Source organism: Triturus cristatus, chromosome 4_1 (assembly GCF_964204655.1).
Source record: "Triturus cristatus chromosome 4_1, aTriCri1.1, whole genome shotgun sequence".
In the NCBI taxonomy this organism is placed as follows: domain Eukaryota; kingdom Metazoa; phylum Chordata; class Amphibia; order Caudata; family Salamandridae; genus Triturus; species Triturus cristatus.
In genome coordinates, this window is record NC_140585.1 from 19,693,799 (window position 1) to 19,721,617 (window position 27,819).

The window sequence follows — 27,819 nt, forward strand, 5'->3', positions numbered from 1 at the left end:
GGGGTTCTGCTTCGTTGTGTCGCTCCCCCGTGCCTTCGGGGCGGGAGGCCCCGGCATCCACCCAAGCTTTCAGTGCTTTCTGCAAATCTTCTTTGGTGTTGAGACCGGTGGTAGCGATTTTAAGTTCTTTGCAGAATTGCTTCAGTTCTTTGTGCGTGTATTCTTCTAGTTGTTCCACCTGGAACACCCTGTTGGTGTTGGTTTCTGCGGGGCTCATGGCGCTTCCTTCTGCCATTTTTGTCGGTAGTGCGTCCGTCGTTCACGGTACGATCTCTAGGTTATGGGCCCGAATCCCGTCGCTTGCCACCAATGTTAGAAGGCGACCTCAGAGGGGCCCGGAGGGGGCCCTGACTGTCCTGAGACCCACCCTCAAAGTATCGTAGCCGGGCACTGGTGGGAGACTCCGCAGGGGAGGAATCTCGTATCTAGGATCGTACACTCGGCACCACACGACAAAGAGACACCACACCGAGGGTTCTTAGGATTCAAGCTTTATCAAATCGAAGTGGTAGGATCTTTATGATCAGCAAGGCAGATATTTACAAGCGGAGCGGGGCTCACAGAGTCTTGGCGGGGGTAGGAGTTAGCGGGACAGTCTTTGGGGGGATATGGATCAAATGCAGGAGCGTACCCGGCGCAGAGCTCACAATCCTCGAGCTGGGGGATACGCTTGTCGTCGGGGGGTCCGGCGAGACCAAAGAGAGTCTGGGGGAGCCGCGAGTCACTCAGCAGGCTCAAGCACAAGTTCGGAGGTCTTACGATCTTCAGGGAGCCGCGAGTCACTCAGCAGGGCTCAAGCACAAGTTCGGAGGTCTTACGATCTTCAGGGAGCCGCGAGTCACTCAGCAGGCTCAGGCACACGTTCGGAGGTCTTACGATCTTCAGGGAGCCGCGAGTCACTCAGCAGGGCTCAAGCACAAGTTCGGAGGTCTTACGATCTTCAGGGAGCCGCGAGTCACTCAGCAGGGCTCAAGCACAAGTTCGGAGGTCTTACGATCTTCAGGGAGCCGCGAGTCACTCAGCAGGGCTCAGATGTTCCAAGGCGAATCTACCGGACAGTTCCAGAGCACCCCTTGTTATAGGTCGACCCCTCTTTGATGTCCGGAGTCTGTGCAGGCAGGGGTCTTGTCACCTGGGGGTTGCTTGTCGAGGTTTCCTGCCATTGTCTTTTGATCCTTTCAGGGCCGGGTCGGGAGGAGTCCCAGACACCCAGCAGGCGTGGAGCCAGCCCTCAGGGAGGCCGGAGGGCCGATCGAAACCCATCGTCCCAGGGGAGTTCAGAGGTGCGATAGAAACTGCTCCTCCCTCTCTCATCCCCTGGAAGCGTGATGTCCTCCAGCCGGAGTGGCGCCTCTAGGCCGGGGTTGTGCTGGGGCCGGGCGGCCATCTTGGTGCATGAAGTGGGCACGCGTGCCCGGGGTGGCCGAAAGGAGAGAGGCCATGGACGGGGATGCCCGGGTCGCGTGTGTGTGTTCTGGTGGGAAGGATCGGCTGGGCCGTGTGCTTGGGGTCTCAGGTACCAGGTTAGGTAGTGCGAGGACAGGAAGACCCAGGCTACGAGGCCGGGTCTAACACGCGTCCCCCCCAGCTGAAAGCCGGAGAGAACTACCCATCATCTTGGGGGGTTCTCTTCGCTGAGGTGGAAGAACCGGGAGAGGCCGTCAGCGTTGGCGTGGTCCGTACCAGGGCGATGTTCTACGGTGAAATCCATCCCCTGGAGGGAGATTGACCACCGCAGTAGCTTGGGGTTTTCTCCTCGCATCTGCATGAGCCATCGCAAGGGCCGATGGTCGGTTTGGACTTTGAAATGGGTGCCAAACAGGTAAGGGCGCAGCTTCTTGAGGGCCCAGACTACGGCAAATGCTTCGCGCTCAATGGTGCTCCACCTCTGTTCTCTGGGCAACAGCCGCCGGCTGAGGAAGGCGATGGGCTGGTCTAGGCCTTGGTCATTCACCTGGGACAGGACGGCTCCAATGCCATGCTCGGAGGCATCGGTCTGGACTACAAACTCCTTGGAGTAGTCGGGAGCCTGGAGGAGGGGGCCGTGCACATGGCCTTCTTTAGGGCATCGAACGCTTCCTGGCAGGCAGTCGTCCACTGCACCCTCTTGGGCTGTTTTTTGGATGTGAGTTCGGTGAGGGGGCCAACCAGGCTGCCATACCCCCGGATGAATCTTCGGTAGTAGCCAGTGAGGCCCAGGAAGGCTCGGACCTCCGTTTGGGTGGTGGGTGGTTCCCAGGCTAGGATGGCGTCGATCTTCGGCTGTAGAGGGGCGACCTGACCGCTCCCGACCTGGTGCCCCAGGTAGACTACTGATCCTTGCCCAATCTGGCACTTGCTGGCTTTTACTGTGAGGCCTGCCTGGCGCAGGGCGGTTAGCACTCTCCGGAGGTGCTGGAGGTGCTCACTCCATCCGGAACTGAAAACGGCGATGTCGTCTAGATAGGCCGCACTGAACTGTTCCATCCCGGCCAGGACTCTATTCACCAGTCGCTGGAAGGTGGCCGGGGAATTTTTCATTCCGAAGGGCATTACGCGGAAGCGATAATGCCCATCTGGGGTGGAGAAGGCGGACCTCTCCTTGGCTTCCTCTGTGAGCGCAATCTGCCAGTATCCGCAGGTGAGGTCGAATGTGCTGAGGAACCGGGCCGCCCCGAGTCGGTCAATGAGCTCGCCGGCTCGGGGAATGGGGTGGGCATCGGCCCGGGTGACGTCATTGAGCCCCCGGTAGTCCACGCAGAATCGGAGCTCGGGGGCGACACCGGGGGCCGCTGCCTTCGGAACTAGGACCACGGGGCTGGCCCAGGGACTATCGGATGGCTCGATAACCCCCAGGGTCAACATCTTCGAGACTTCAGCTTGAATGCAGGACCGGACCCGATCAGGGACTCGGTAGGCTCGGTGTCTTACTGGCGGGCTGTCCCCGGTGTCCACGTCATGGACACACCAGTCGGTGACTCGGGGGATCAGGGAGAAGAGGTCGGAGAATTGTCCTAGGAGCTGGCGACAGTCCGCTTGTTGCTGGTCAGTGAGGGATGGGGAGAGGTTAACTCCTTCCACGGAGCCATCCTTCTCCTTGACACACAGGAGGTCCGGGAGGGGATCGGACTCATCTTCGGCCCCGTCATCGGTGGCCAGCAGGAGGCTCAGTTCTGTCCGCACGAAGTGAGGCTTGAGGCGGTTCACGTGTAGGACCCAGCAGGGGATCCCGGGGCGACTGGACGTCCACCAAGTACGTGACTGGACTCTTCCGCTCAATCACTTTGAAGGGCCCGGTCCACTTGTCCTGGAGGGCGCCAGGCTTCACGGGGGCCATGACCAATACCTGCTGGCCCGGCTGGAACTCGACCAGAGTGGCATTCTGGTCGTACCAGCGCTTCATCTCTTCTTGGCTTGCCTCCAGGTTGGCCTCGGCCAGCTCTCGGAACTTCCTGGTCTGGTTCCGGAGGGCCAGAACGTATTGGAACACATCTCGTGGGGTGGTCTGGGGTGCTGCCTCCCACCCTTCCTTAACCAAGCTGAGGGGACCTCGGACGGGGTGTCCATATAGTAATTCAAACGGGCTGAACCCCAAGGACTTCTGTGGGACTTCCCGGTAAGCGATCAGGATCGGGTCGGGAGGAGTCCCAGACACCCAGCAGGCGTGGAGCCAGCCCTCAGGGAGGCCGGAGGGCCGATCGAAACCCATCGTCCCAGGGGAGTTCAGAGGTGCGATAGAAACTGCTCCTCCCTCTCTCATCCCCTGGAAGCGTGATGTCCTCCAGCCGGAGTGGCGCCTCTAGGCCCGGGTTGTGCTGGGGCCGGGCGGCCATCTTGGTGCATGAAGTGGGCACGCGTGCCCGGGGTGGCCGAAAGGAGAGAGGCCATGGACGGGGATGCCCGGGTTGCGTGTGTGTGTTCTGGTGGGAAGGATCGGCTGGGCCGTGTGCTTGGGGTCTCAGGTACCAGGTTAGGTAGTGCGAGGACAGGAAGAGCCAGGCTACGAGGCCGGGTCTAACACTGGACTTTTTTCAATCCCCCAAATGTAGATTCTTGAATGCCAGCCATGACAGGTCAACCGTGGCATATGACGGAGCAGTGAGTTGATGCTTATCTACCTGTTTCGTCATCTTCTCGTTTGCTGCCTGTGAATTTGACTTTGCTTCTTTTCAGATGTCTTTCAAGGTGGAACACAGTGTCAGCCGCTGGTTCTTTATCTGTGGGCTGTATGGGCATTGCCTTTGGCTGGAAATCCATAGAACAAAACAAAAGGTGACATGCCCAATGCTGTAGTTATGTGTGAACTCAGCCACTGTTAGAGCCTTGACCCAACTACTGGTTAGAGTGGATTATAGGTAGAAGTAAAGAGTTGGGGGATCAATCCTGTTTACATTATTTTTTTCAAAGCAATTTTAAACGAAAACTGATAAATAAGTGGTTCTATAGTCCTACACTTGCTGTCAAACCAAGTGTTAGATCAAAAGAAGCTATAATCTGCCCATGCGGTGATAAGTCAACAACAAAGTACAGGGCCTGCTACGGAACCCGGTCAATCACTTCAAACTTCACTTTTAGGTCACAGGCCCCAGATCAGGGCCAGCCACCAGCCCCACCAGGTCGCAGCACACAAGGGTCAAAGTGGCAAGTCACTACGCAGCGGCAAGACAGTAGTCTAGTAATCAATATATCCTCAACGCAATTGACTCACCAACAAATTAATGTAGTTGGCAGGAGCATGACGTATGTTCCAACCAATAAAACGAATCAACTGGAAGTTGAAGCCAACTTTTTCAAACTAATGCGTACACTGAGACTACGTCACTATTTTACTAATATAGTACCTACAGAAATTGCAACTGAGGAATGTAAACCTATCATTTTTAAACCTAACCATACCCTTTTGCCACAAGCTTCACATAAAACACTTGACACATTTGAAACGTTGATCCATAAAGATTTGAAGCACTTAAACCTGGATGGGAACAGAGGAACAATCTTACGGATCATGATAGAAAGGCCATCCGAACCATAGCAAATAACCCCAAGAATACTTTGCAACCAGCTGACAAGATTGATTGATTGATTGATGAGAAACTTATATAGCGCGACTATCGCCCTACGGGCATCCTGGCGCTTAGACTGAGGAACGACAACAGAGATAACAAAAGGAGTCATGAAAGCTTGCCTGGTTTAAGCTTTGGGATATAACCAGGCCTTGAGTCCCTTACGAAATTCAAGAAGGGAATTGCACTGCCGCAAGTTCACCGGAAGCTTGTTCCACATGCCGGAGGCTACTGTGCTGAAGGCTCTTCCACCCACCCTAACACGCTTGTACCTCGGAACCACCAGTAGACCAGCTGTAGAGGAGCGCAATTGCCTACTTGGTAGGTAGTGAGCGAACTTATCCTGTAAGGGGGCTGGGCCTAGTCCATGCACTGCTCGAAAGGAAATGCACATGGACTTTAAAAGGACCCTTTCCCTTACAGGAAGCCAGTGTAGATCCTTTAGTGCTCTGGTGGACGAGGCGCAGCGTCGCCTATCAAGCACCAATTTAGCAGCGGCCGACTGTATCCTCTGCAATCCTTGAAGAATATACTGCGGAGCCCCCAAATAAAGGGAGTTGCAGTAATCGAGTCTGCTTAATACCGTGCTGCGCACCACTGTAGCTCGCGACTCCCTAGGGAGCAGAGGTAGGATACTACGAAGCAGCCGCAGCAAGGCAAAGCAGACATTAGCACTCTTGCTTGCCTGGGATACCATCTGAAGGTCGTCGTCAATGATCACCCCAAGATTACAGACCTTCCTAACTGGTATGAGGGGTCCTTCCTCCGGTGTAAGACAGAATTCGGAGGGGAGATGTTTAGGGATCCTAAATGGTGAGCAGAAGACCACCTCTGTTTTACCGCTATTAAATTGGAGCGAGTTCTTTCTCAGCCAGTCCTTAGTCTGGTTCATGCATTGATGGAAACGATCCATAGATAGAGCGTCTTCCCCCTCAAGAGAGAAGGCCAGCTGCGTATCGTCAGCATAGTTCACCAAGCTGACTCCGAAAGATTTTATTAACGGGAATAAGGACCGCAGGTAAATGTTAAAAAGGATGGGACTAATTGCGGATCCCTGCGGCACCCCATACGCAACTGGAGACCTGCTAGAAGAGAACGGTGCCAAGGTAACTACCTGCTGCCTGTCTTCTAGATAGGATTGAAGCCATTGCAGCGCTCTACCCTTTACACCTATCTGCCTCAGCCTCTCCAGCAGGACAGGGTGGCTAACCGTGTCAAATGCTGCTGACATATCAAGGAGCACCAGAATCATGGCATTCCCTTTGTCAGCCCGCATTCGAAGATGGTCCAGCATGGTGGTTAAAGCTGTTTCGGTTCCGTGGCCAGGACGGAAACCGAACTGGTCCCTATCCAACAGAAGGTTCTCTTCCAGAAACTGAGATAAGATCTTGCTTACGGATTTCTCCAATAATTTCACCGGATAAGGTAGGAGAGAAATAGGCCTGAAGTTAGCTGGCACCAAAGGGTCCAGATTCGGCTTCTTTATCAGTGGAGTTACCACTGCTAGTTTCCAGCAGTCTGGAACGGATCCATCTGTTAAAGATTGATTACAGATCATCCTTAGCCAAGGGAAGGTGTGATGTCCGTACAGCTTCCAGATCTTGTGGGGTAGAGGATCTAGAGGTGAGCCCGACGACACACTTTCTGTCAGGTTATCAAAAGTTTCCTGAGAGAAGAGTTGAAAGCTGTCTAAAAAGGCGATTGTTTTAAGATCTCCGTTGGCCGGGCTGGTTGCTTCCTCAGAGCCATGCTGGTGGATGTTAACCTGTAAATTATTTACAATATTAAAGATCTTCTCCTGGAAAAAGGAGGCAATTTCATTGCATAGAGTTTGCGAGGGGGCGACTCTATTGCTCATACAGTCTGGGTTAGTAAGGTCTCGGACGATCTTAAAGAGAGCTTTAGACCCATTAGACGCCTGTGTGATGGAATTGGCTTAGAAATCTGCCTTAGATCTCAGGATAAGAGTTTTATATTGTATATTGTACAAGAGAGGAGAAATTGTTGTCATGGACACCTTATTCTATCATGAAAAAAGTCAATGCACATATAGATGATGGTAACACATATCTGATCAATTTATGACCTGACATCTCAACTCCAAGGCATGTTAGAGGATATTATGCAAAATGCTCTAGACCAAGATTGGATCACCGCACAAATCAAAACATTTCTTACCACAACCAACCCACGCAGACCAAAGCTATATATGATACCAAAAATTCTTACGGATGCTCAAAATCCACCATTCGGTCCTATAGTCTCAGGGTGTGGTTCACTTTTTTAACCACTTGGCAAATTTGGGGATTTTTATTTACAGAAATTTGTGCAAGGTTGGCAATCATTCCTTAAAGATGCCACTCATTTTTTACAAAAATGTCAAGAGGTTGAAGTGGAGAACCCAGACAGGACACTATTATGCACCATCGACATAGCAGCTTTGTATACGTCCATACCACATGAAGCAGGTTTAGAGGCAGTGGAATGGGCCTTACTGCAGATGGGAGATATTGGCATGGAGCATTTTTTCATCCTACAGTTGTTAAAGTTCAGCTTACACCACAGCTATTTTTTATGGCAAGGACAATTTTTTGCACATCTTACAGGGACCTCCATGGGTTTTTCGGGGACCCCACGTATGCTGACACTTTCATGGCCCAATTTGAGCATGCTAATATCATGAGCAACCCAGTTTGGTGGCAGAAAATCAAAATGTACTGTCGGTATATAGACAACATCTTCATCGTTTGGACAGACACCAGGGAAGAGTTAACCAAGATGATCGACACACTGAATACCATTAATCCCAGGATACAGTTTACTCACAATATTGAAGATCGGAGTATTCATTTACTTGTGAGCAAATCATCTTCAGATACATATTTTGACACCCAAATTTACAACAAACCCACTGATCGTAATAATGCACTGGCATACACAAGTTTTCATCCCAGGAGTTTGATTAGGAACTTGCCATATTCACAATTCATCAGGATTAAAAGGATATGTTCGGATGCCAAAATCTGCATAAATAAACTTCATGAATATAAACAACGGTACCAAGAACGTGGTTATCCTGAAGAAATATTGCAAGATTGCTAAAGACGTGTTCAAACTAAGGAACGCCGGGAATTATTCACAAAGCAGGACAGTCCGGATGAAAGGAGAAAAATGTTTCTGTCTAAGTTCTCAACTTCCTAAAATGCAATTAAAAAGATCATCAACACCAGATGGGAATTATTGGAGAGTGAAGCAGACTTCAGTGGTATTTTTCAGCATAAACCCTTATATGCTTACACCAGGGGCAGAAACCTATGCACAATTTTATCCACACCTGAACAACCATTTAGCAAAGAGACAACTCAAGGAACCAAAAAATACAACAACTGAATACATAGCAATAATGTCCTAACCGGCAATATCTTAACCCATCCATCCACTGGTAAAAATGTTCAACTACGACACACTAGTGATGGCAACACGAACAATGTGGTTTATTGTATTAAACGCCCCTGCGGCAGGGAGGTAACATGCATTTCAGAATATCATAAGGCGTGGTCAAGGCTGGATTATTGGTTGGTTTCCCGAGATGTAGCTACATGGACGAGGGAGGCCCTGCATCTTCCCCGATCCCTATCAGATCATGCACCCTGTCTATTGCGCTTGGACTTACCACATTCTGTAGCAAGGATGTATATCTGGAGATTGCCCCAAGACACCCTCTTAGACAAAGCTTTTAAAGAAGAAATTAGAGGAGACATAAATTATTATTTTTCCCTCAACACGGGCTCTGTGAACACAGTGACTACGTTATGGGAAGCCTTTAAAACTGTGATAAGGGAGAACTGTATAGCAAGACAGGCCGGCGTATTAAAAGCCATTCGGGGGACTCTGGACTCACTCGAAAAACAGATTAGGGAACTGGAGCAACAATTCTATGCGTCCGGCGAGCCCACTACACTGGCCTCGCTGAAAGAAAAACTACTTAAATTTGAAGAAGAGGTACACAGATAAGTAAAATTCGTAGGTAAACACGCTCAGGCTAGGCGGTATGGAGAGGGGGATAGGCCCGGGAGGATGCTGGCGGCAATGCTTCGACCCCCACGATCCTCTACATTTGTCACTGAGTTGAAAACTGCGGACCAATCTAATAATTAGAGGACAGAGAGCTATACTTGATGAATTCTCCAGTTTTTATTCTAAGCTGTACACCACACAGGGCTCCAGCCCCGAAGGCCTGCTGCCATCCCTGGACTCTCTCGAGTTGCTTTGGCTGAGTAATAGGTACAGGGAATATTTGGATTTCCCCTTTACAGCAGACGATGTGGCGCAAGTCATAAAAAGCCTACCGTTAAACAAAGCCCTTGGTTCGGACGTCTAACCACCGCCTTTTATAAAACCTATGTTGAGGAACTAGCACTCTGCCTATTTGAGCTTTTTGAGGAAGCCCGCGAAACGGGTGTCCTGCCACCGTCCATGCGGGAGGCAATTATAATTACCCTCTTAAAGCCTGGTAAGCCCAAAGACGATCTAGACTCTTATAGGCAACTCTTGCTGATAAATGTAGATGTTAAAATCTTGGCGAAACTCATTGCTAATAGGCTGCAGCCCTTGCTCCCATTGGTGGCCCATCCGGACCAATCAGGGTTTATGCCCGGGAAATCAACATCCTAAAATCTTAGGACTTTATTCTCAGTATAACATTATTTACACCCAGAGTTACAGGCAGCCGCTGTATTTTTAGATGCCACAAAGGCTTTCGATACTTTAGAATGGCAATACCTGTTTGCAATCCTTGGTCGTATGGATTTCAGTTCATTATTTATGAATTTAATACGTATGCTCTACACACAACTGCCAACATGTGTGAGAGTGAATGTTCTCCTCTCGGCACCCTTTAATATTTCGTGAGGCACAAGACAGGGATGCCCGCTATCCCCCCTACTCTTCGCGATCGCGATGGAACCACTGGCGGCGCGTATCCGGCAACATCATACTGCCAAAGGGATTGGATTTAGTCCCCGTAGTCTTCTAATTTCACTCTATGCAGATGAAGTCATCCTGTATGTATCTGATCCAGAAGCAAATCTAGATCAGTTATTGAGGGAATTTATTACATTTGGTGGCCTCTCCGGCATATCGATTAATTGGACTAAACCTGTTATTTTCCCTTTGACTGACACCACTGTCCAATCTCCATCTGAGTTCCCCCTTACATGGACGATGGAACCCGTGAAATATATGGGTATATGGGTTAGCAGGGATGTTCAGGTCTTGTGAACTATGGACGTGCCAGAAACTGGTTGGAGGAGGTCGCTGCTTGGGCTGGACTCCCGCTCTCATTGGCCGGGAGGATAGCATTAGTCAAGATGATGGTACTTCCTAAATTCTTTTATTTATTTGTTAATGTTAGACGGTGACCTCAGAGGAGCCTGGAAGGGGGTCCTGACTACCCTGAGACCCACCCTCGAAGTATCGTAGCCGGGCACTGGCGGGAGACTCCCCAGGGGGAGGAATCTCGCAGCTAGGATCGTACTTCTGGCACCACACGACACAGAGTAACCACACCGGTTATTCTCAGAAACAATCTTTATCAAGTAGGTTATCACGGCAAATATGTACAAGATGTGCACAGGCTCAAGAGTCTCGGAAAGGTAGGGGGGTAGCGGGACAGTCTTTGGCAAAAGTTCAAGCAGGGACGTATCCGGCGCACAGCTCACAATCCTCGAGCCGGGGGATACGGGGTCGTAGTCGGGGTCCGGCGGGACCGTGAGAGTCTGGGGGAGCCGCGAGTCACTCAGCGGGCTCAGGTACAGGTTCAGAGGTGTACGATCTTCAAGGAGCCGCGAGTCTCTCAGCAGGCTTAGGCACAAGTTCGGAGATGTTACGATCTTCCAGGAGCCGCGAGTCACTCAGCAGGCTTAGGCGCAAAGTCGGAGGTGTTACGATCTTCCAGGAGCCGCGAGTCACTCAGCAGGCTTAGGCACAAGTTCGGAGGTGTTACGATCTTCCAGGAGCCGCGAGTCACTCAGCAGGCTTAGGCACAAGTTCAGAGGTGTTACGATCTTCCAGGAGCCGCGAGTCACTCAGCAGGCTTAGACACAAGTTCAGAGGTGTTACGATCTTCCAGGAGCCGCGAGTCACTCAGCAGGCTTACGTTGTTCCAGCGTCGAATCTGCCGGACCGACCCAGAGCACCCCTTGTTATAGGTCGACCCCTCTTTGATGTCCGGGGTCGGTGGAGGCAGGGGTCTTGTCACCTGGGGGTCGCTTGTCGGGGTTTCCTGCTATTGTCTTTTGATCTCGTTCAGGGCCGGGGCGGGAGGAGTCCCAGACACCCAGCAGGCGTGGAGCCAGCTCTCAGGGAGGCCGGAGGGCCGATCGAAACCCATCGTCCCAGGGGAGTCCAGAGGTGCGATAGAAACTGCTCCTCCCTCTCTCATCCCCCTGGAAGTGTGATGTCCTCCAGCCGGAGTGGCGCCTCTAGGCCAGGGTCGCGCTGGGGCCGGGCGGCCATCTTGACGCATGAAGGGGGCATGCGGGCCCGGGGTGGCCGAAAGGAGAGAGGCCATGGACGAGGATGTCCGGGCCGGGTGCGGGTGTTCTGGTAGGAAGGACCGGCTGGGCCGGGTGGTTGGGGCTGCAGGTACCAGGTTTCGGTGGTGCGGGTGCACGGAGGGCCGTTCTGCGAGGCCGGGTCCAACACGCGTCCCCCCCAGCTGAAAGCCGGAGAGAACTGCCCATCATCTTGGGGGGTTCTCTTCGCTGAGGCGGAAGAACCGGGAGAGGCCGTCAGCGTTGGCGTGGTCCGTACCAGGGCGGTGTTCTACGGTGAAATCCATCCCCTGGAGGGAGATTGACCACCGCAGTAGCTTGGGGTTTTCCCCTCGCATCTGCATGAGCCACCGCAAGGGCCGATGGTCAGTTTGGACTCTGAAATGCGTGCCGAACAGGTAGGGTCGTAGCTTTTTGAGTGCCCAGACCACGGCAAAGGCTTCGCGCTCTATGGTGCTCCACCTCTGCTCTCGGGGCAGCAGCCGCCGACTGAGGAAGGCGACGGGCTGGTCTAGGCCTTGGTCATTCACTTGGGACAGGACGGCCCCAATGCCATGTTCGGAGGCATCGGTCTGGACTAGGAACTCCTTGGCATAGTCGGGAGCCTGGAGGACGGGAGCAGTGCACATGGCCTTTTTTAGAGCATCGAAAGCCTCCTGGCAGGCAGCCGTCCACTGCACCTTCTTTGGCTGTTTTTTAGATGTGAGTTCGGTGAGAGGGCCGACCAGGCTGCCATATCCCCGAATGAAGCGTCGGTAGTATCCTGTGAGTCCCAGGAAGGCTCGGACCTCCGTCTGGGTGATGGGTGGTTCCCAGGCCAGGATGGCGTCGATCTTTGGCTGTAGAGGGGCTACCTGGCCGCTCCCGACCCGGTGCCCCAGGTAGACTACGGAGCCTTGCCCGATCTGGCACTTGCTAGCTTTTACTGTGAGGCCTGCCTGGCGCAGGGCGGTTAGCACCCTCCGGAGGTGCTGGAGGTGCTCACTCCACTCTGAACTGAAGACGGCGATATCGTCTAGATATGCCGCGCTGAACTGTTCCAACCCGGCCAGGACCTTATTCACCAGTCGCTGGAAAGTGGCCGGGGCATTTTTCATCCCGAAGGGCATCACGCGGAAGCGGTAGTGCCCGTCGGGGGTGGAGAAAGCGGACCGCTCCTTGGCCCCTTCGGTGAGCGCAATCTGCCAGTATCCGCAGGTGAGGTCGAATGTGCTGAGGAACCGGGCTGCCCCTAGTCGGTCAATGAGTTCGTCGGCTCGTGGAATGGGGTGGGCATCGGCTCGGGTAACGTCATTGAGCCCCCGGTAATCCACGCAGAATCGGAGCTCGGGGGCGACACCGGGGGCCGCTGCCTTCGGGACCAGGACCACGGGGCTGGCCCAGGGACTGTCAGAGGGCTCAATCACCCCCAGGGTCAGCATCTTCGAGACTTCATCTTGAATGCAGGACCGGACCCGGTCAGGAACCCGGTAGGCTCGGTGTCTCACCGGCGGGCTGTCCCCGGTGTCCACGTCATGAACACACCAGTTGGTGACCCGGGGGGTCAGAGAGAAGAGGTCGGCAAATTGTCTTAGGAGCTGGCGGCAGTCCGCTTGTTGCTGGGCAGTGAGGGCTGGGGAAAGGTTCACTCCCTCCACGGAGCCATCCTGCTCCTTGACACACAGGAGGTCCGGGAGGGGATCCGACTCATCTTCGGCCCCGTCATCGGTGGCCAGCAGGAGGCTCAGTTCTGTCCGCACGAAGTGAGGCTTGAGTCGGTTCACATGCAGGACCCGGAGGGGGTCCCGGGGCGACTGGACGTCCACCAAGTACGTAACTGGACTCTTTCGCTCAACCACCTTGTAAGGCCCAGTCCATCGGTCCTGGAGGGCGCCAGGCTCCACGGGGGCCATGACCCACACCTGCTGGCCCGGCTGGAACTCAACCAGAGTGGCATTCTGGTCGTACCAGCGTTTCATCTCTTCTTGACTCGCCTCCAGGTTGGCCTCGGCCAGTTCTCGGAACTTCCTGGTCTGGTTCCGGAGGGCCAAGACGTATTGGAACACATCTCGGGGGGTGGTCTGGGGTGCCGCCTCCCACTCTTCCTTTACCAAACTGAGGGGACCTCGGACGGGGTGCCCATAGAGTAACTCAAACGGGCTGAATCCTAGGGACTTCTGGGGGACCTCTCTATACGCGAACAATAGGCAAGGGAGCAGGACGTCCCACTTCCGCCGGAGGGGTTCTTCTAGGCCAGCGATCATCCCTTTCAAAGTCCTATTAAACCTTTCTACTAGGCCGTTTCCTTGGGGATGGTACGGGGTGGTGAACTTATAGGACACCCCACATTGTTGCCACAGGGACGTCATATACCTTGAGATAAAATTAGTGCCGCGATCGCTCACGACCTCGCGGGGAAACCCCACCCTGGAAAAGATCCCCATCAGGGCCCGGCCCACCACAGGGGCCGTAATGGTGCGCAGGGGGATAGCCTCCGGGTAGCGGGTGGCGTGGTCCACTAGGACCAAGATAAAACGGTGGCCTTGGGAGGTGGGGGGGTCCAGTGGTCCCACGATGTCGATCCCGACCCGTTCGAAGGGGGTACTGACGACCGGGAAGGGTTGGAGGGGAGCCTTGAGTTTCCCTCCACTCTTTCCACTAGCCTGGCACGTGGGGCAGGACTTGCAATGGGCCTCTACCGCTGCTCTCATCTTAGGCCAGTAAAAATGGGTCACAAGACGGTTGTAAGTCTTGTCCTGTCCCAGGTGACCGGCGAGGGGGACGTCGTGGGCTAAACCCAGGAGGAAATCTCGGAAGCGGAGGGGTACCACCAGTACCCGTCCAGATCCCAGCTCCACCGACTTCTGCTCACTGTACAGGATGCTATTCTCCCAATATATTCGGTGCGTCCCGGTCTGGTCACCTGCGGCTTGGCCCTCGGCTTGGCGCCGCAGCCCGACCAGGGAAGGACAAGTGGCTTGCTCCCTGCAAAACTCCTCCCGAGTGGGTCCGCCCTCGTGGCGCCATTGGGCCAACTCGGGTAGATCGCCTAACTCAGGGACCGGGTCAGGGTCGGATGGTGTGGGTTCATCGCTAGCGACGGACCCTTCTGATGGGGGGACGGAAGGACCCTCGGCGGGGACTGTTCTGATCTCTTCGATCGGGGTGCTCTCGACTTCCCTCTGGGGAGTGAGTCGGGCGGACATAGATCGGGTGGTGGCGCACACCCACTCGGGGAGTCCCATCATTCCCAGGTGGGCCTTACGCTCTACGTGCTTCCATGGGGAACTCTCTAGGTCGTTCCCTAAAAGGCAGTCGACCGGCTGGGAGGTTCTTACGGCCACCTTGAGTTTGCCTATCACCCCTCCCCACTCAAATGGCACCAGGGCTACCTGGCACATGCTCTCTCTATTGTCTGCGGATATTACAGGGCAAAAGACGTTGGGGAGGATCTGCTCTTCGGGGACTAGGTGCCTGAGGACACCGGTGATACTGGCCCCGGTGTCTCGCAGGGCCTCTACCTGGTGGCCATTGATTTTGACAAGCTGCCCATACTTCTGGGTGTTGGAGGGGAGGAGGCTACCAGGGATCATCTCCCTATCTCCCAGGGATACTAGGGCCATTGCTGCGGGTTCCCACTCTTCGGCTTCCTCCACCCCCTCCCCCAGGGCTACGTTGGCTATCTGTCTCGTCGGGGGGACTTGGGTGGCCATGGGGCACTCTGGGTCATTGGCGTAGTGCCCGGGTTTCTGGCAGCGAAAACATGTGACGGTCACCCGGTGTCCCCGTTTCCCAGGGGGCCCGGTTACTGGTGGAGGGGGCGCCGGGAAAGGTGGAGGTGGTGTCTTCGGGGGGCTAGGCTGGGACTCTCTCGGCCCTCCCTGGTTCCCTCCTCCTCTCTGGCGGGGTGGTCCCTGACTGGTTCGGGGGTACTCTCCTACCATGCCCCGGGAGACCCGGGTGTTGGTCCAGCGGTCGGCCTCCACAGCCAGCTTCCGGGGATCTGTGAGCTTACTGTCCAGCAGATGCTGACGTAGTTCTACGAAGCAGTTCGCAGCTAGATGTTCCCACAACATGAGATCAGTGAGTTCGGCCAGGGTGGTGACCTTGCTGCCCTTGGTCCACCCATCGAAGGCCCGACTGAAAAAGTTTACATATTCCACCCAGGTGGTGCCCGGGATCTTCCTGCAGTCCCGGAACCGTTGACGGTACATTTCTGGGGTGAGGCCGTATCTTGTGAGTAGAGCCTCTTTCATGTGGCTGTAGGAGGTCTGCAGGGAGAGGGGTAGGTCGAGCAGGGTGTCCCTTCCTTCGCTCAGAAACCGTCCCCACAGCCCCGCCCCCCAGTCCTTCTGCGGGATCCGATGGGAGGTCATGGCGACCTCGTAGGCCCGAAACCATTGCTGAATGTCATCGTTTTTATAATATTCCTTGACCACATCCTTCGGGATGTGGACCTTCTGTTCCGCTGGGGAGGCCGTCTCTTGGTTACTTGGGGGCCTCCCTTCCTCGTTTCGGGCCTTGAGCTCGAGTTCCTTTAAGCTGCGTTCGTGCTCCAGCTGGAGCTTCCTTCCTTCGTGCTCCCGTTGGAGCTTTTTCTCCTCCAGTTCGCCTTGTACACGCATTTGTTCTACCGCTAGCTTTTTTTCCGCTAACTTCAATTCGCCCTCAATTTTGAGTTTGGCCAGCTCTAGTTCATGATTGCGGCTTCTCTCTCTGTCCGCGAGTTCTTCTGGGGAGAAGCCCCCGTCTGGTACGCCTCCTCGCACCTGATTGCTGCTGCTTTCACTTTGGGGAGGTTCGGTTTCGTCGGGGCGCTCCCCCGTGCCTTCCGGGCGGGAGGCCCCGGTCTCCACCCAAGTTTTCAGTGCTTTCTGCAAATCTTCCTTCGTGTTGAGACCAGTGGTAGCGATTTTAAGTTCTTTGCAAAATTGCTTCAGCTCCTTGTGTGTATATTCTTCTAGATGCTCCACCTGGAACACCCTGTTGGCGTTGGTTTCTGCGGGGCTCATGGCGCTTCCTTCTGCCATCCCTGTCGGTAGTGCGTCCGTTGTTCACGGTACGATCTCTAGGTGATGGGCCCGAATCCCGTCGCTTGCCACCAATGTTAGACGGTGACCTCAGAGGAGCCCGGAAGGGGGTCCTGACTACCCTGAGACCCACCCTCGAAGTATCGTAGCCGGGCACTGGCGGGAGACTCCCCAGGGGGAGGAATCTCGCAGCTAGGATCGTACTTCTGGCACCACACGACACAGAGTAACCACACCGGTTATTCTCAGAAACAATCTTTATCAAGTAGGTTATCACGGCAAATATGTACAAGATGTGCACAGGCTCAAGAGTCTCGGAAAGGTAGGGGGGTAGCGGGACAGTCTTTGGCAAAAGTTCAAGCAGGGACGTATCCGGCGCACAGCTCACAATCCTCGAGCCGGGGGATACGGGGTCGTAGTCGGGGTCCGGCGGGACCGTGAGAGTCTGGGGGAGCCGCGAGTCACTCAGCGGGCTCAGGTACAGGTTCAGAGGTGTACGATCTTCAAGGAGCCGCGAGTCTCTCAGCAGGCTTAGGCACAAGTTCGGAGATGTTACGATCTTCCAGGAGCCGCGAGTCACTCAGCAGGCTTAGGCGCAAAGTCGGAGGTGTTACGATCTTCCAGGAGCCGCGAGTCACTCAGCAGGCTTAGGCACAAGTTCGGAGGTGTTACGATCTTCCAGGAGCCGCGAGTCACTCAGCAGGCTTAGGCACAAGTTCAGAGGTGTTACGATCTTCCAGGAGCCGCGAGTCACTCAGCAGGCTTAGACACAAGTTCAGAGGTGTTACGATCTTCCAGGAGCCGCGAGTCACTCAGCAGGCTTACGTTGTTCCAGCGTCGAATCTGCCGGACCGACCCAGAGCACCCCTTGTTATAGGTCGACCCCTCTTTGATGTCCGGGGTCGGTGGAGGCAGGGGTCTTGTCACCTGGGGGTCGCTTGTCGGGGTTTCCTGCTATTGTCTTTTGATCTCGTTCAGGGCCGGGGCGGGAGGAGTCCCAGACACCCAGCAGGCGTGGAGCCAGCTCTCAGGGAGGCCGGAGGGCCGATCGAAACCCATCGTCCCAGGGGAGTCCAGAGGTGCGATAGAAACTGCTCCTCCCTCTCTCATCCCCCTGGAAGTGTGATGTCCTCCAGCCGGAGTGGCGCCTCTAGGCCAGGGTCGCGCTGGGGCCGGGCGGCCATCTTGACGCATGAAGGGGGCATGCGGGCCCGGGGTGGCCGAAAGGAGAGAGGCCATGGACGAGGATGTCCGGGCCGGGTGCGGGTGTTCTGGTAGGAAGGACCGGCTGGGCCGGGTGGTTGGGGCTGCAGGTACCAGGTTTCGGTGGTGCGGGTGCACGGAGGGCCGTTCTGCGAGGCCGGGTCCAACAGTTAATATTCCACTTTCGCTCACGCAAGCCTTTTTTAAAACCCTATGGTCCCTGTTGATTTCCCTGATATGGGCGGGTGAACGAGCTAGAATTTCCTGGGAACTTTTAACACTTCCTTTGCGACAACGTAGACTTGGAGCTCCGGACTTGCAATTATATGCGTGGAGCGCTTAAGCGCAGTTCTTACATTACTGGGCACATCCCACTCCTTTTCAGCCACATGTGGCAGTGGAAGCGGCTGTTGCGGTGCCCCTCCCCCTACAGGTTGCCCTGTTTAAAGGGTACAAGCACCCTAGGGAAGATATAGATACAGTAGAGACTATGCGCTGGGCCTGGAATGAGTTGTGGAAGAGAGCCAGTGCTCCCATCCTATATGCCCCAGCAATACTTATAGCACATAACCCGATGCTGTTCCCCAAGGGGGAGGTTATTGGAAAAGACCTGGCACATAAAATGAATCTACACACTTGCGCTGACCTCTACCCAGAAGGGTCTTTCTGACCACCTCCTTTGGCCACGGAAGAGCAGCAGGTGCTTTTTTCTAAATTGTTTGCTTATCACAAACTTAGGGCTGCATGTCGGACCCTCCATGACACTTTTCCGGACGCCCCGACCATTCTCAGCTCCTTAAAAAATGTACTTAAGTCAGCTTCCCCTCGCCGACTAATCACCAGAATATACAACCACATGCAGAATTCGGCCCCTTTGACAAAACTGCGAGCACTACGGGCATGGAATGAAGACTTACAACCACCACTCACAGAGGACCAGTGGCTTTGATGTTGCAGCCAACTCACAGCACTCTCCCCTAATTACAAGCTTCGTTTACTCCATTTCAAATTCCTACACTGGTTTTATAGAACACCTATTAATCTGCATCATATAGGTCTCAAAGAGGATGGCAGTTGCTGGGATTTCCCGAGGTTAGAAAAATACTGGTTTGATGTGTTTCATATAATTCACCAAATAATTGGGCTGGCTGGAGACCCTTATCCTATACAGGGGTTGCTAGGGTACGTTAAGGACACTCCTGCTAACCTTAGAAAGCTACACGCATTATTGCTCCTATTTGCTAAACGACCGGTCGCCATGCATTGGGGACGTAGGGGGGGGTCCCATCCAAAACTGACTGGATATCAGACATAACGATTGGTCACTCACAATTGACCACTTTCTGGGAAGTGATGCCCTCCACATCCAGACCCAAAGACATATGGGAGCCATTTCTGGTGTGGGCCCGTGAACATCAAGAGACAACTGTGGCCGCAGGGCCTCAAGAGTAGCCTTGAAGGGGATCTGGGTGGCCTGTGGTATACAGGTTGGGTATATAGCAAATATGCAAATGTGCCTGACTATGTTATACACCTTTCATATTTTATGTTTTTTAAATGTGAAATGTCCTGCTATGATCTATTGTGTTGTCGATACTGTTGCATCCTTTATATTGGAAATACCTACCATGTTATTGGGACTATGTGTTGGAGTGATTATGTATACACATGTAATAGTAACTCACATGACTCTGTTACGGAACGGTAACCCTGTATTGTATAAGCAACTGACTGGCTGTTTTTTGCAACTGGTTGTATTGTTGTTTTCTTGAAAATGCCAATAAAAAAATAAATTAAAAAAAAGTGCCCCTGCGGCAAGGCCTATGTATTGGAAGACGGAGCGCAAAATAAAAATACGGATTACAGAGCACAAAAGTAAGATGAGAACTAGAAGCACTACATCAAGTCTAGCAGTTCATTGGGATGATGCTAATCACACTATGTCACAACTTAGGTTTCAGGTCATCGAAAAAGTTATATCCCAACCAGGGACTGACAATACTAAGAAATTACTACAGAGAGAAATCTACTGGATCAAGTATTTGAACACCATGAATCCCACAGGTTTAGATGACCGTTTAGATATGAGCTGTTTTTTTATAATTGAATAGCAAGACGGCCCCTTTTCTAGATTGAAATCAGGACTTAACATCATAACTGAGCAGATACGCATCTCACAATAACTTTACACGGAGGAACATTAACATCACTGGTGATGGGAAACATACATACGAGACACTTTATTTTTTCATTTATCTGAACTATTGCTTTAGAGCATCGCATTTTTATGTCCCATATCTTACACTTCTCAACAGTATAGGTCAGACAACATGACCATGCTAGCCTTATAGTGCATTTTATTTCCTCTAGAAATTCACTACCTTATACCTTTTTCACCTCGCTATTCATCTATCTGTTGAGGTTTTATCAATGGCCCATTTTTGGTATTTGTCATATTTTTAGCTATATGTTTAGGTCTAATATGAGGGCTACGCAGCAGTTATTCCTAATAAACAATCGCACATTATATTGATATTTTTTGTCTTTTTTAGAATTATATACAAGTGCATCCCGCTAGTTGTGTATCAACGTTCTTTGCCCAATTCTCATTTGATTATAGTATAATATTACATTTCGTATTTGAGATCTCGTTTTGGATATACGAGAATTCTTTAAGGTGCGACACTAGTTCTATCTCTATATTGGGGATACTTTACGTTCCGGGCATATAAGTATAACACAATTCTGATTCTGTTCCTTGTACTAACTACGCTAAGATGGCGGTCCTGGTTTTGATCGCGTAGTCTCATTTCTACTTTGATGAGGTCAGAAGTTTAACTGCCCTGCACGCGCAACCAGTACTCGACATACATTGGCAAGAGGTTTCTACTCGTGATTACAGGGCGGCCATTTCATCGGTAAGCCATGATATGGTGGGGATTTTTGTGTTATATGAGTCGTACGTTAGTTGTGGGCTTGTTAAAACTCTTACTATGTGTTATTTTCTTTGTAGGATTCTTTTCATTCATTATCCTTTTTCTTGAACACGACCCATTTTCTTTCAATTCAGCGAGGTCAGCGCATTGGTAGCGTTCATGCATTACTGCAGTTTTCTCTGTTTCCTCTGCCAAATATTTAGACAAGATTTTCCTCTTGTTACGGACACAGGGTCTAAGAGCTCGGATGGCGTTTAGCCATATCGTACATGTGTTTAGGTTTTAAATTGCTCAGGTGGGCCATTCTTGAGTTTGCGCACGCATTAAACCATGAGTATTCTCGGGCACCCCAGTTAAATGGTTGTTTTTCTACAGGACAGGATAAACGGGAATCTGGCTAGAGCAGCACGATATTTACTAACCAGGTACTTACTTACTCATCGAGACCTCTGGGGCCTAACCAACACATTGGGTGTTTATGCACTTTACTGTTCTATCACTTTTTGAAACAATGCTTTAACGGCGCAGATTCATTTGGGTTATGGCTGAATTACTAAATCCTAAAAGACATACAACTCTTTTGGACCTGTGGAAACTAGGGTGACATACGCTTTGTAGCTGATCATCATCTCACGGGTGGCATCATAAAATTAATGTTGATGACTTTAAAAGTGTATTCTTTTTTCATTTTTCCCTGTAGATTGTGAGGGTGGGCGTAATTGGCGGAGTACTACTACGTGGAATTCCACGAAGTTGAACACAAACTCTGGAAGCTTCGCTCCGTTCCGTTGGACTCCCAATTAATAAAAGAGAAACATCATATACTTTTGGTAAAATACCAAGTATCTCTGTCTCTACATGCTTTAATTCTATAGTCATATCACAAAATGAAAATGAAAATTTAGCAAGCAGTGAGAGAGGTGATGATTTTGGAATCCTCCCTAACTCTGGGAGAGAACCAAGCAGATGCCTTGAAAACAAAGAGCACATCTTGCTGAACGATTCAGTGGGGGTCCCATCCTCTTAGGACCACCCCAGGCGCAGTTATGGGCAAAAATACAATCCCAACCAAAGGCCCTGCAAAGCATTATGGGACGAGATTAACAGTGGGCAGTCAAAATTGTAGTATCCAATATCAAAATAATTCTACAAAGAGTTGCAGTTCCACTAGTCGTTACTAGGTGTCCCTCACGAGTCAAATGCAAAAGCATTAAAACTCTTTCATGAAGCTGCAGTTCCACTAGTCGTTACTAGGTGTGCCTCATGAGTCAAATGGTTTCACGGTGCTAGCTCTAACATGTGCCAGGACCAAGCAGGAGTTACATGTTGGCCTGTGTAAATAGCCATGTTTTAAGCATTTTCCTAAAGCTTGGGAGATTGTTGCAGGAACGGATTTCCAACGGAAGGGAATTCCATAGTCTGAGAGCCAGAGTCGCAAACTGGCGTTGAAGCTTAAAAGGCGGGGTGGCCAGGAGTTGGAGGTTGGCAGAACGGAGGTTGCGGGAGGGGATGTACCTAGGAATTTGATGAATTTGGGGCTGCGGCCATGGAGGGACTTAAAGATGATGCAGGCCGTCTTAAATGCAGTGCGTTGGGGGATGGGGAGCCAGTGGAGTCTTTTTAGCAGGGGTATTGCAGAGTGCCATCATGGTTGCTGATGGATCAATCTGGCCGCCTGGTTCTGGACCAGTTGGAGGCGTTTGCTGAGGAAGAGTGCAAGGCCCAGGTATATAGAGTTGGCATAGTCCAGGTGTGACAGTACCAGGGCTATTATAACCTGAATCAAGGTCGAGTGGGTGAACATGCGACTGATCTTCCTGATCCTGCGGAGCTGGAAGAAGCAGGAGGACACAACCGTACCTACCTGGGTCTTTAGAGATAGATCATTATTGATGATCACCCCTAGGCTTTTTACCGAGGAGGATCGGATAGGGGGAGCGCCAAGTTCTGTAGGCCAATAGTGTGGGCCCCAGAGGATTTGGCTGTTCCCGTTCAGGACTAGCTCGGTCTTACCGGGGTTCAGCTTCAGATGGTTTTGGTCCATCCACTGCCGAATGTGAAGCATGGTGCCCTGGAAATCCCGAATTGATTCAGGGGAGTTGTCTATTGTGAAGATCAACTGGAGATCCTCCGCATAGTTAAAGGTGATAGTTTTACGTTCCTTCAAGGACTGAATCAAGGGTATCAGATACAAGTTAAACAGCAAGGGGGACAGCGAGGATCCCTGAGGGACCCCACATGTTGTGGGTCGCTTAGGAGCAGTGAAAGGGGCTAAGCGTACCGCTTGAGTGCGGTCGCTGAGGAAGGACTTGATCCAACTGTGGGTCAAGTCACGGATGCCAGCCTGTTTGACACGGTCTATTGAAATGGCATGGTCGACTGTGTCAAACGTGGCTGAGAGGTCCAGAAGGACCAAGGCCAGAGGGATTCCTTTATCAGCATTTCCTCGTAGGGCATCCAATACTACGAGAATTACTGTCTCAGTGGAGTGAGCAGGGCAGAACCCTGCTTGATGGGGGTCTAAGTAGTCAGACTGCTCGACAAAGTTAGACAGACACGTTGCTACATGAGCTTGAAGGACCTTCACCAAATAGGGGAGCAGAGAAATGGGCCTGTAGTTGGAGAGATTTTTGGGGTCCGCTCCTGGTTTTTTTAGGAGGGGGACTACGGCTGCGTCCTTGAACGCTTTGGGGACCCTACCCTGAGATATGGATTTGTTTAGGAAGGTCAGGATAGGGAGAGAAAGGACCGAAAAGGCGTCCTTTAAAATGTGCGGGGAACAGCATTCCCTTGGTGAACCAGATTTCACCCTGGCCAGTACAGCCTGCAGAGACTGAGCATCTATGAGTGGAAAGTGGTCAAGGGTGAGGGAGTTGAATATTGTGGCCGGGGAGTCCTCCTTGGGACAGGAGAAAGAGATACTGGCTTTGTTATTGATAATTTTTCCAAAAAGTATTTGTTCAGGGAATCACACAGGTCTTGAGTGACCACGGGCTTGGGGAGGATTCTCTCAGCATTGGATAGCTCGTTCACTATGGCGAAGATGTCCTTTGATTTGTTATTTGACTTTGTGATTTTTGCCGAAAAGTAGGTGGCCTTGGCTGAGATAATGGCTCTTTTAATAGTTTTTGCGGGCAATCAAGTAAAGAAGTTTTTCTTCCGGGGTATAAGTGAGTCTCCATTTCATCACTTTTTGGCGGAGGTCTTGTTTTTGAGCCCTGAGCTCAGGAGAAAACCATTTCTGGGATTCAGAGTGGCGGGTGATTTTGAGTTTTTTGAGGGGGACATGTTTATTGCTGGCTGCTAGTAGCCAGGCTGAGATGTTTGCTCCAGCGTGATCCACATCGGGGTCGGCTGCAGTGGTGGAGCTAGCTAGGCTATCCAAGAAGTCCTGTTTATTCAGGGTGCTCCATTTTCTAATCACGCCCCCACGGTCGCAGGGGACTTGCTACAAATAGGAAATGAGATGGTAAATGTTATTAAATGGTGGTCGGACCAAATGCACGGCGATATTGTGGGTGTGGAGTCCGTGAGATTAGTTGTCCACACCTGGTCCAGAGTGTGACCTTTAATGTATGTGGATGAGGCAATATGGTGGAAGTAGTTAAGGTTAGAGAGGAGTTCCATCAGTTCAGTGGCGTGGGGTCCACCAGATTCATCGTTGCACCAGTAGTTAAGGTCACCTAGTAAAAGTATTTTTGCATAATCCATGACCAGGTTGGCCAACTGCTCACTCAATGAGAGGGGGAATGATGGCATATGTTGTGGGGGTCTGTATATCAGGACGCAGATTAGTGGCCCTGCACTGGAGTCAAGTTTAATAATCATGTTATCTGCGGCGGGGAGATTTAGGAGGACATAGAAGTGAAAATTTGGTCTTTGTGGATGATGGCAGCTACTCCACCTCCCGCTTTTCCTGGGGTCCGGTTGACATGTAGAATAGATTAGTTGTGGGGAAGGGCAGCCAGAATGTCAGGAGTGGAGTCAAGGTTTAACCATGTCTCGGTGATAAAAAAGATGTCAGGCTTATCCGATAGTAAGAGTAGGAAAATATCTAACTGGTGTTTGGCGAGGGAACGGATGTAAAGGTAATGTATCCGTAGTGTGGTATTTTTAGCCTGAGTAGGAGACGACGTCTGACCCTGGCAAGGGGTGGTGTGTGGGAGCCCTTGGAGTATACTCTGCCTTTGGAGGATTCCTGTGTGTTTGAGACGTGCGTGGATGGCAGGACAGAGCGCAAAGTCCCCCTGATGTAGATTTCTTATTTCCTCCGAGTAGGTGGTTATTTGTGCAGGGGGGCTAGCGCCTGGGCCCGACCTGGGGTGGACAGGCGCAGATGGGCTTGCCTTTGGCGCGTGTCCACTGCTCTCCCGTGCTGTGCGGGACATAAAAATCAATTCCCCACCTCTGACTCCTCCCCCACCCGGCGTGATTGGCTAAGGCCGAGGGGTGTGCTGAGGAGGGAGCGAGGGAGTTGCGGGTTGGTTGGTACGCTCTGTCCATCAGTTTGTGGGTGGTAAACTAATGACAGCAGTTGCTCTATGTGTAATGTAATGCACATCTCCCTCCAAAACCTGGATAAAAACTCTGTACCTCAGTCTGACACTAAGGCCTTAGATATACCATGTAGCCTTATTACTTGTTGTTTAAACATATCTACCAGCTCTTTGGTGAGGGAGATCTTGGGTAATGGGACACAATGGACATCTTAGAGAATAAGTCTACTACTACAAGGATTGTGGTGTGACATGAATCTTTTGGGAGTTCTGTGACAAAATCCATACGGAAGGTTTGCCATGGAGAAGAAGTTATAGTAAGATGTTGCAAGAGGCCTGCTGAAGGAGCGTGTGAGGCTTTGTTAGTAGTACAGATGGGACAGGAGTTCACGAACACCTGTATGTCCTGCCCATGGGTTCCCACCAGAACCACCAAAGGCATATCTCATGGGTTTTTATTATGCCAGGACGACCTATCAAGGTTGATGCAAAACACCACTTCAGGACTATTTCTCTAAGTTCTTGCGGAATGAAGAGCTTTGTGGTATGGTACCAGACCCTCTCCAGAGCAGTGTACCATGGGTTGGACAATCAAGGGGTTCAATCCACTGTTTTCAGCATCTTTTTAACCTCAATCAAGAACGCGTCACAGGAACAACAACCCACTACCCGATTCTTGGAAATCATGGGTATAGCCTCCAGTGTGAGGGAATGGTGTAAATAGGAGACAGATGCAGGAAAGAAGATCAGCTTTAACTTGTTGAGCTGCAGGCCGGTAGATGATTACAAAGTCAAACTTATTGAAGAACAACACCCATCTCATCTGTCGTGGGGTCAAAGCAAAAGCACTCAAGATGTTTGTGATCGGAGTATGTGGTGATAGGGTGCTGAGCCCCTCATAAATAATGCATCTAATACTGGAATGTTAGTTGGATGGCCAGATGTTCTCTTTTAGCTATGGTGCAGTTATGTTACAGCAGGTAATATTCTATCAGAGAAGAAGGCAATGGTATGCATGATACCATATTTGTTATCACACTGGGACAGAACTCCACCCGCCGCATATTGGTAAGCATCCGCCTCTACATGGAATGGTACCATGGGGTTGGGATGCATCAAGACAGGAGCTATCGAGAACCAGTTGATCAACAAGTCCAAAGCCTGCTGTAAATCGCTGGACTACTGAAATTCTCAGGAGCCTCATAATGGAGGTTATGATATCTGAGAAATGGCTAAGGATATGCTGTTAGAAGTTGACGAACCCCGCTATAGGGCCTGTACTTCCTTCACCCAGGTAGGAGTAGGTCATGTTGTGATAGATTTGGCCTTTTTAATTAGTTCTTTTGGATCCCTGTAGACAAGATGACACAACCCAGAAAGTCTACCTTGAGGGCATGGCGCACACACTGTCAAGCTTTACAACAAAATGGCTTTCATGTAGTTTTTGTAACACTTGCTTGACGCGGTGCTTGTGCTCATGATGATTCTTGGAGAATATCAGGATATTTTCAATGCACACTTCATGAGCACTAAAAAAAAAACTGCGCATTATAATATCAATGTGTCGAAGACCATTTTATTTCTGTCATATATCGGGACCACAAAATGTACATATAATTAGAATCTGCTTTTGATTTGCTTGTGTTGCTTTTCTCCCCAGTGGACTCTGAAGTTACCCCAGGGACCCTGAGAAGGACCACCTACCAGAGCCACCACCCTGATGGAGGTCTGCGCTGGAAGGGCAAGACTGACTGGTTTCAGCGTAATGATTCCTGTTATCGATATATCACTGCTGAGATCCCCTGGGGAGATGCTGAGGTATGGGGCAATGTTTCGGTACATGCCTAGTCTCTGTGGTGCCAGCATTCTGCAGGGTATCTGCCTTTATGGGTTCCCCACCCTAATAAACAGTTCAGTAGTTTGCCTTATGCTCATGGAAATGCCCACCTGACAACATTTTAGAATAGGTAAGTGGGAGAGTTTGAAAAATAAATCGGGAGAATGGATTTTCCCCATTGGTTAGTAATGACGTAGAGGCAGTTTCAGGGGGGGGAAGTTGTGGAAGTGTTTACAAATGCTGTGCATGCAGGTGATGGAACAGTGTTGAATCTTAATCGTTTTTCCCTATTTAAAGGGGAAATAGAGGAAGAAAGAAGACAAGGGAAGGATGAATTGTGAAGTAGAGAAAGTGATAACAATATTTTGTGATGTGCCAAACATGGCATGTAGATTAGTAAACAATGATAAAGTAACACCATCCACAAGTGCACCAGCTAATCCATTTCTGTCAGGAAGATTTTATGTCAATAGTTGATGTACAACAAGTAGTAGAGTATGCAGATTACCTGTAAAGTTCAAAGACTAAACGTTCTTTCAGGTCCACAATTATCACCTTCTAAAACTTCTACATAACAAAAAACACTGCTTCCCATGTTTCCTAATTCATGGGAGGCTCCCCAGGTACTAGCAGAAACACAATGCTTCACATAATAATGCTTAGTTAATATATAATAGTAAAACTTCCCACAGATTGTAATAGTAGTATACGCAGTTACTAGGTAAAAGAACAATTTAGAATA

General features: G+C 51.2%; 1 protein-coding gene across 2 annotated transcripts in view; it reads left to right on the forward strand.

Annotated features, from left to right (window-relative positions):
* Window positions 1-27,819, forward strand: part of LOC146839333 (lectin-like) — a 78,745-nt gene that overhangs the window by 38,070 nt on the left and 12,856 nt on the right. For both annotated transcript variants that reach the window (XM_085650340.1, XM_085650341.1), the window contains exon 3: window positions 26,901-27,058. In XM_085650340.1, the coding sequence (XP_085506466.1) occupies window positions 26,901-27,058 (158 nt within the window). The remainder of the gene's footprint in view (window positions 1-26,900; window positions 27,059-27,819) is intronic.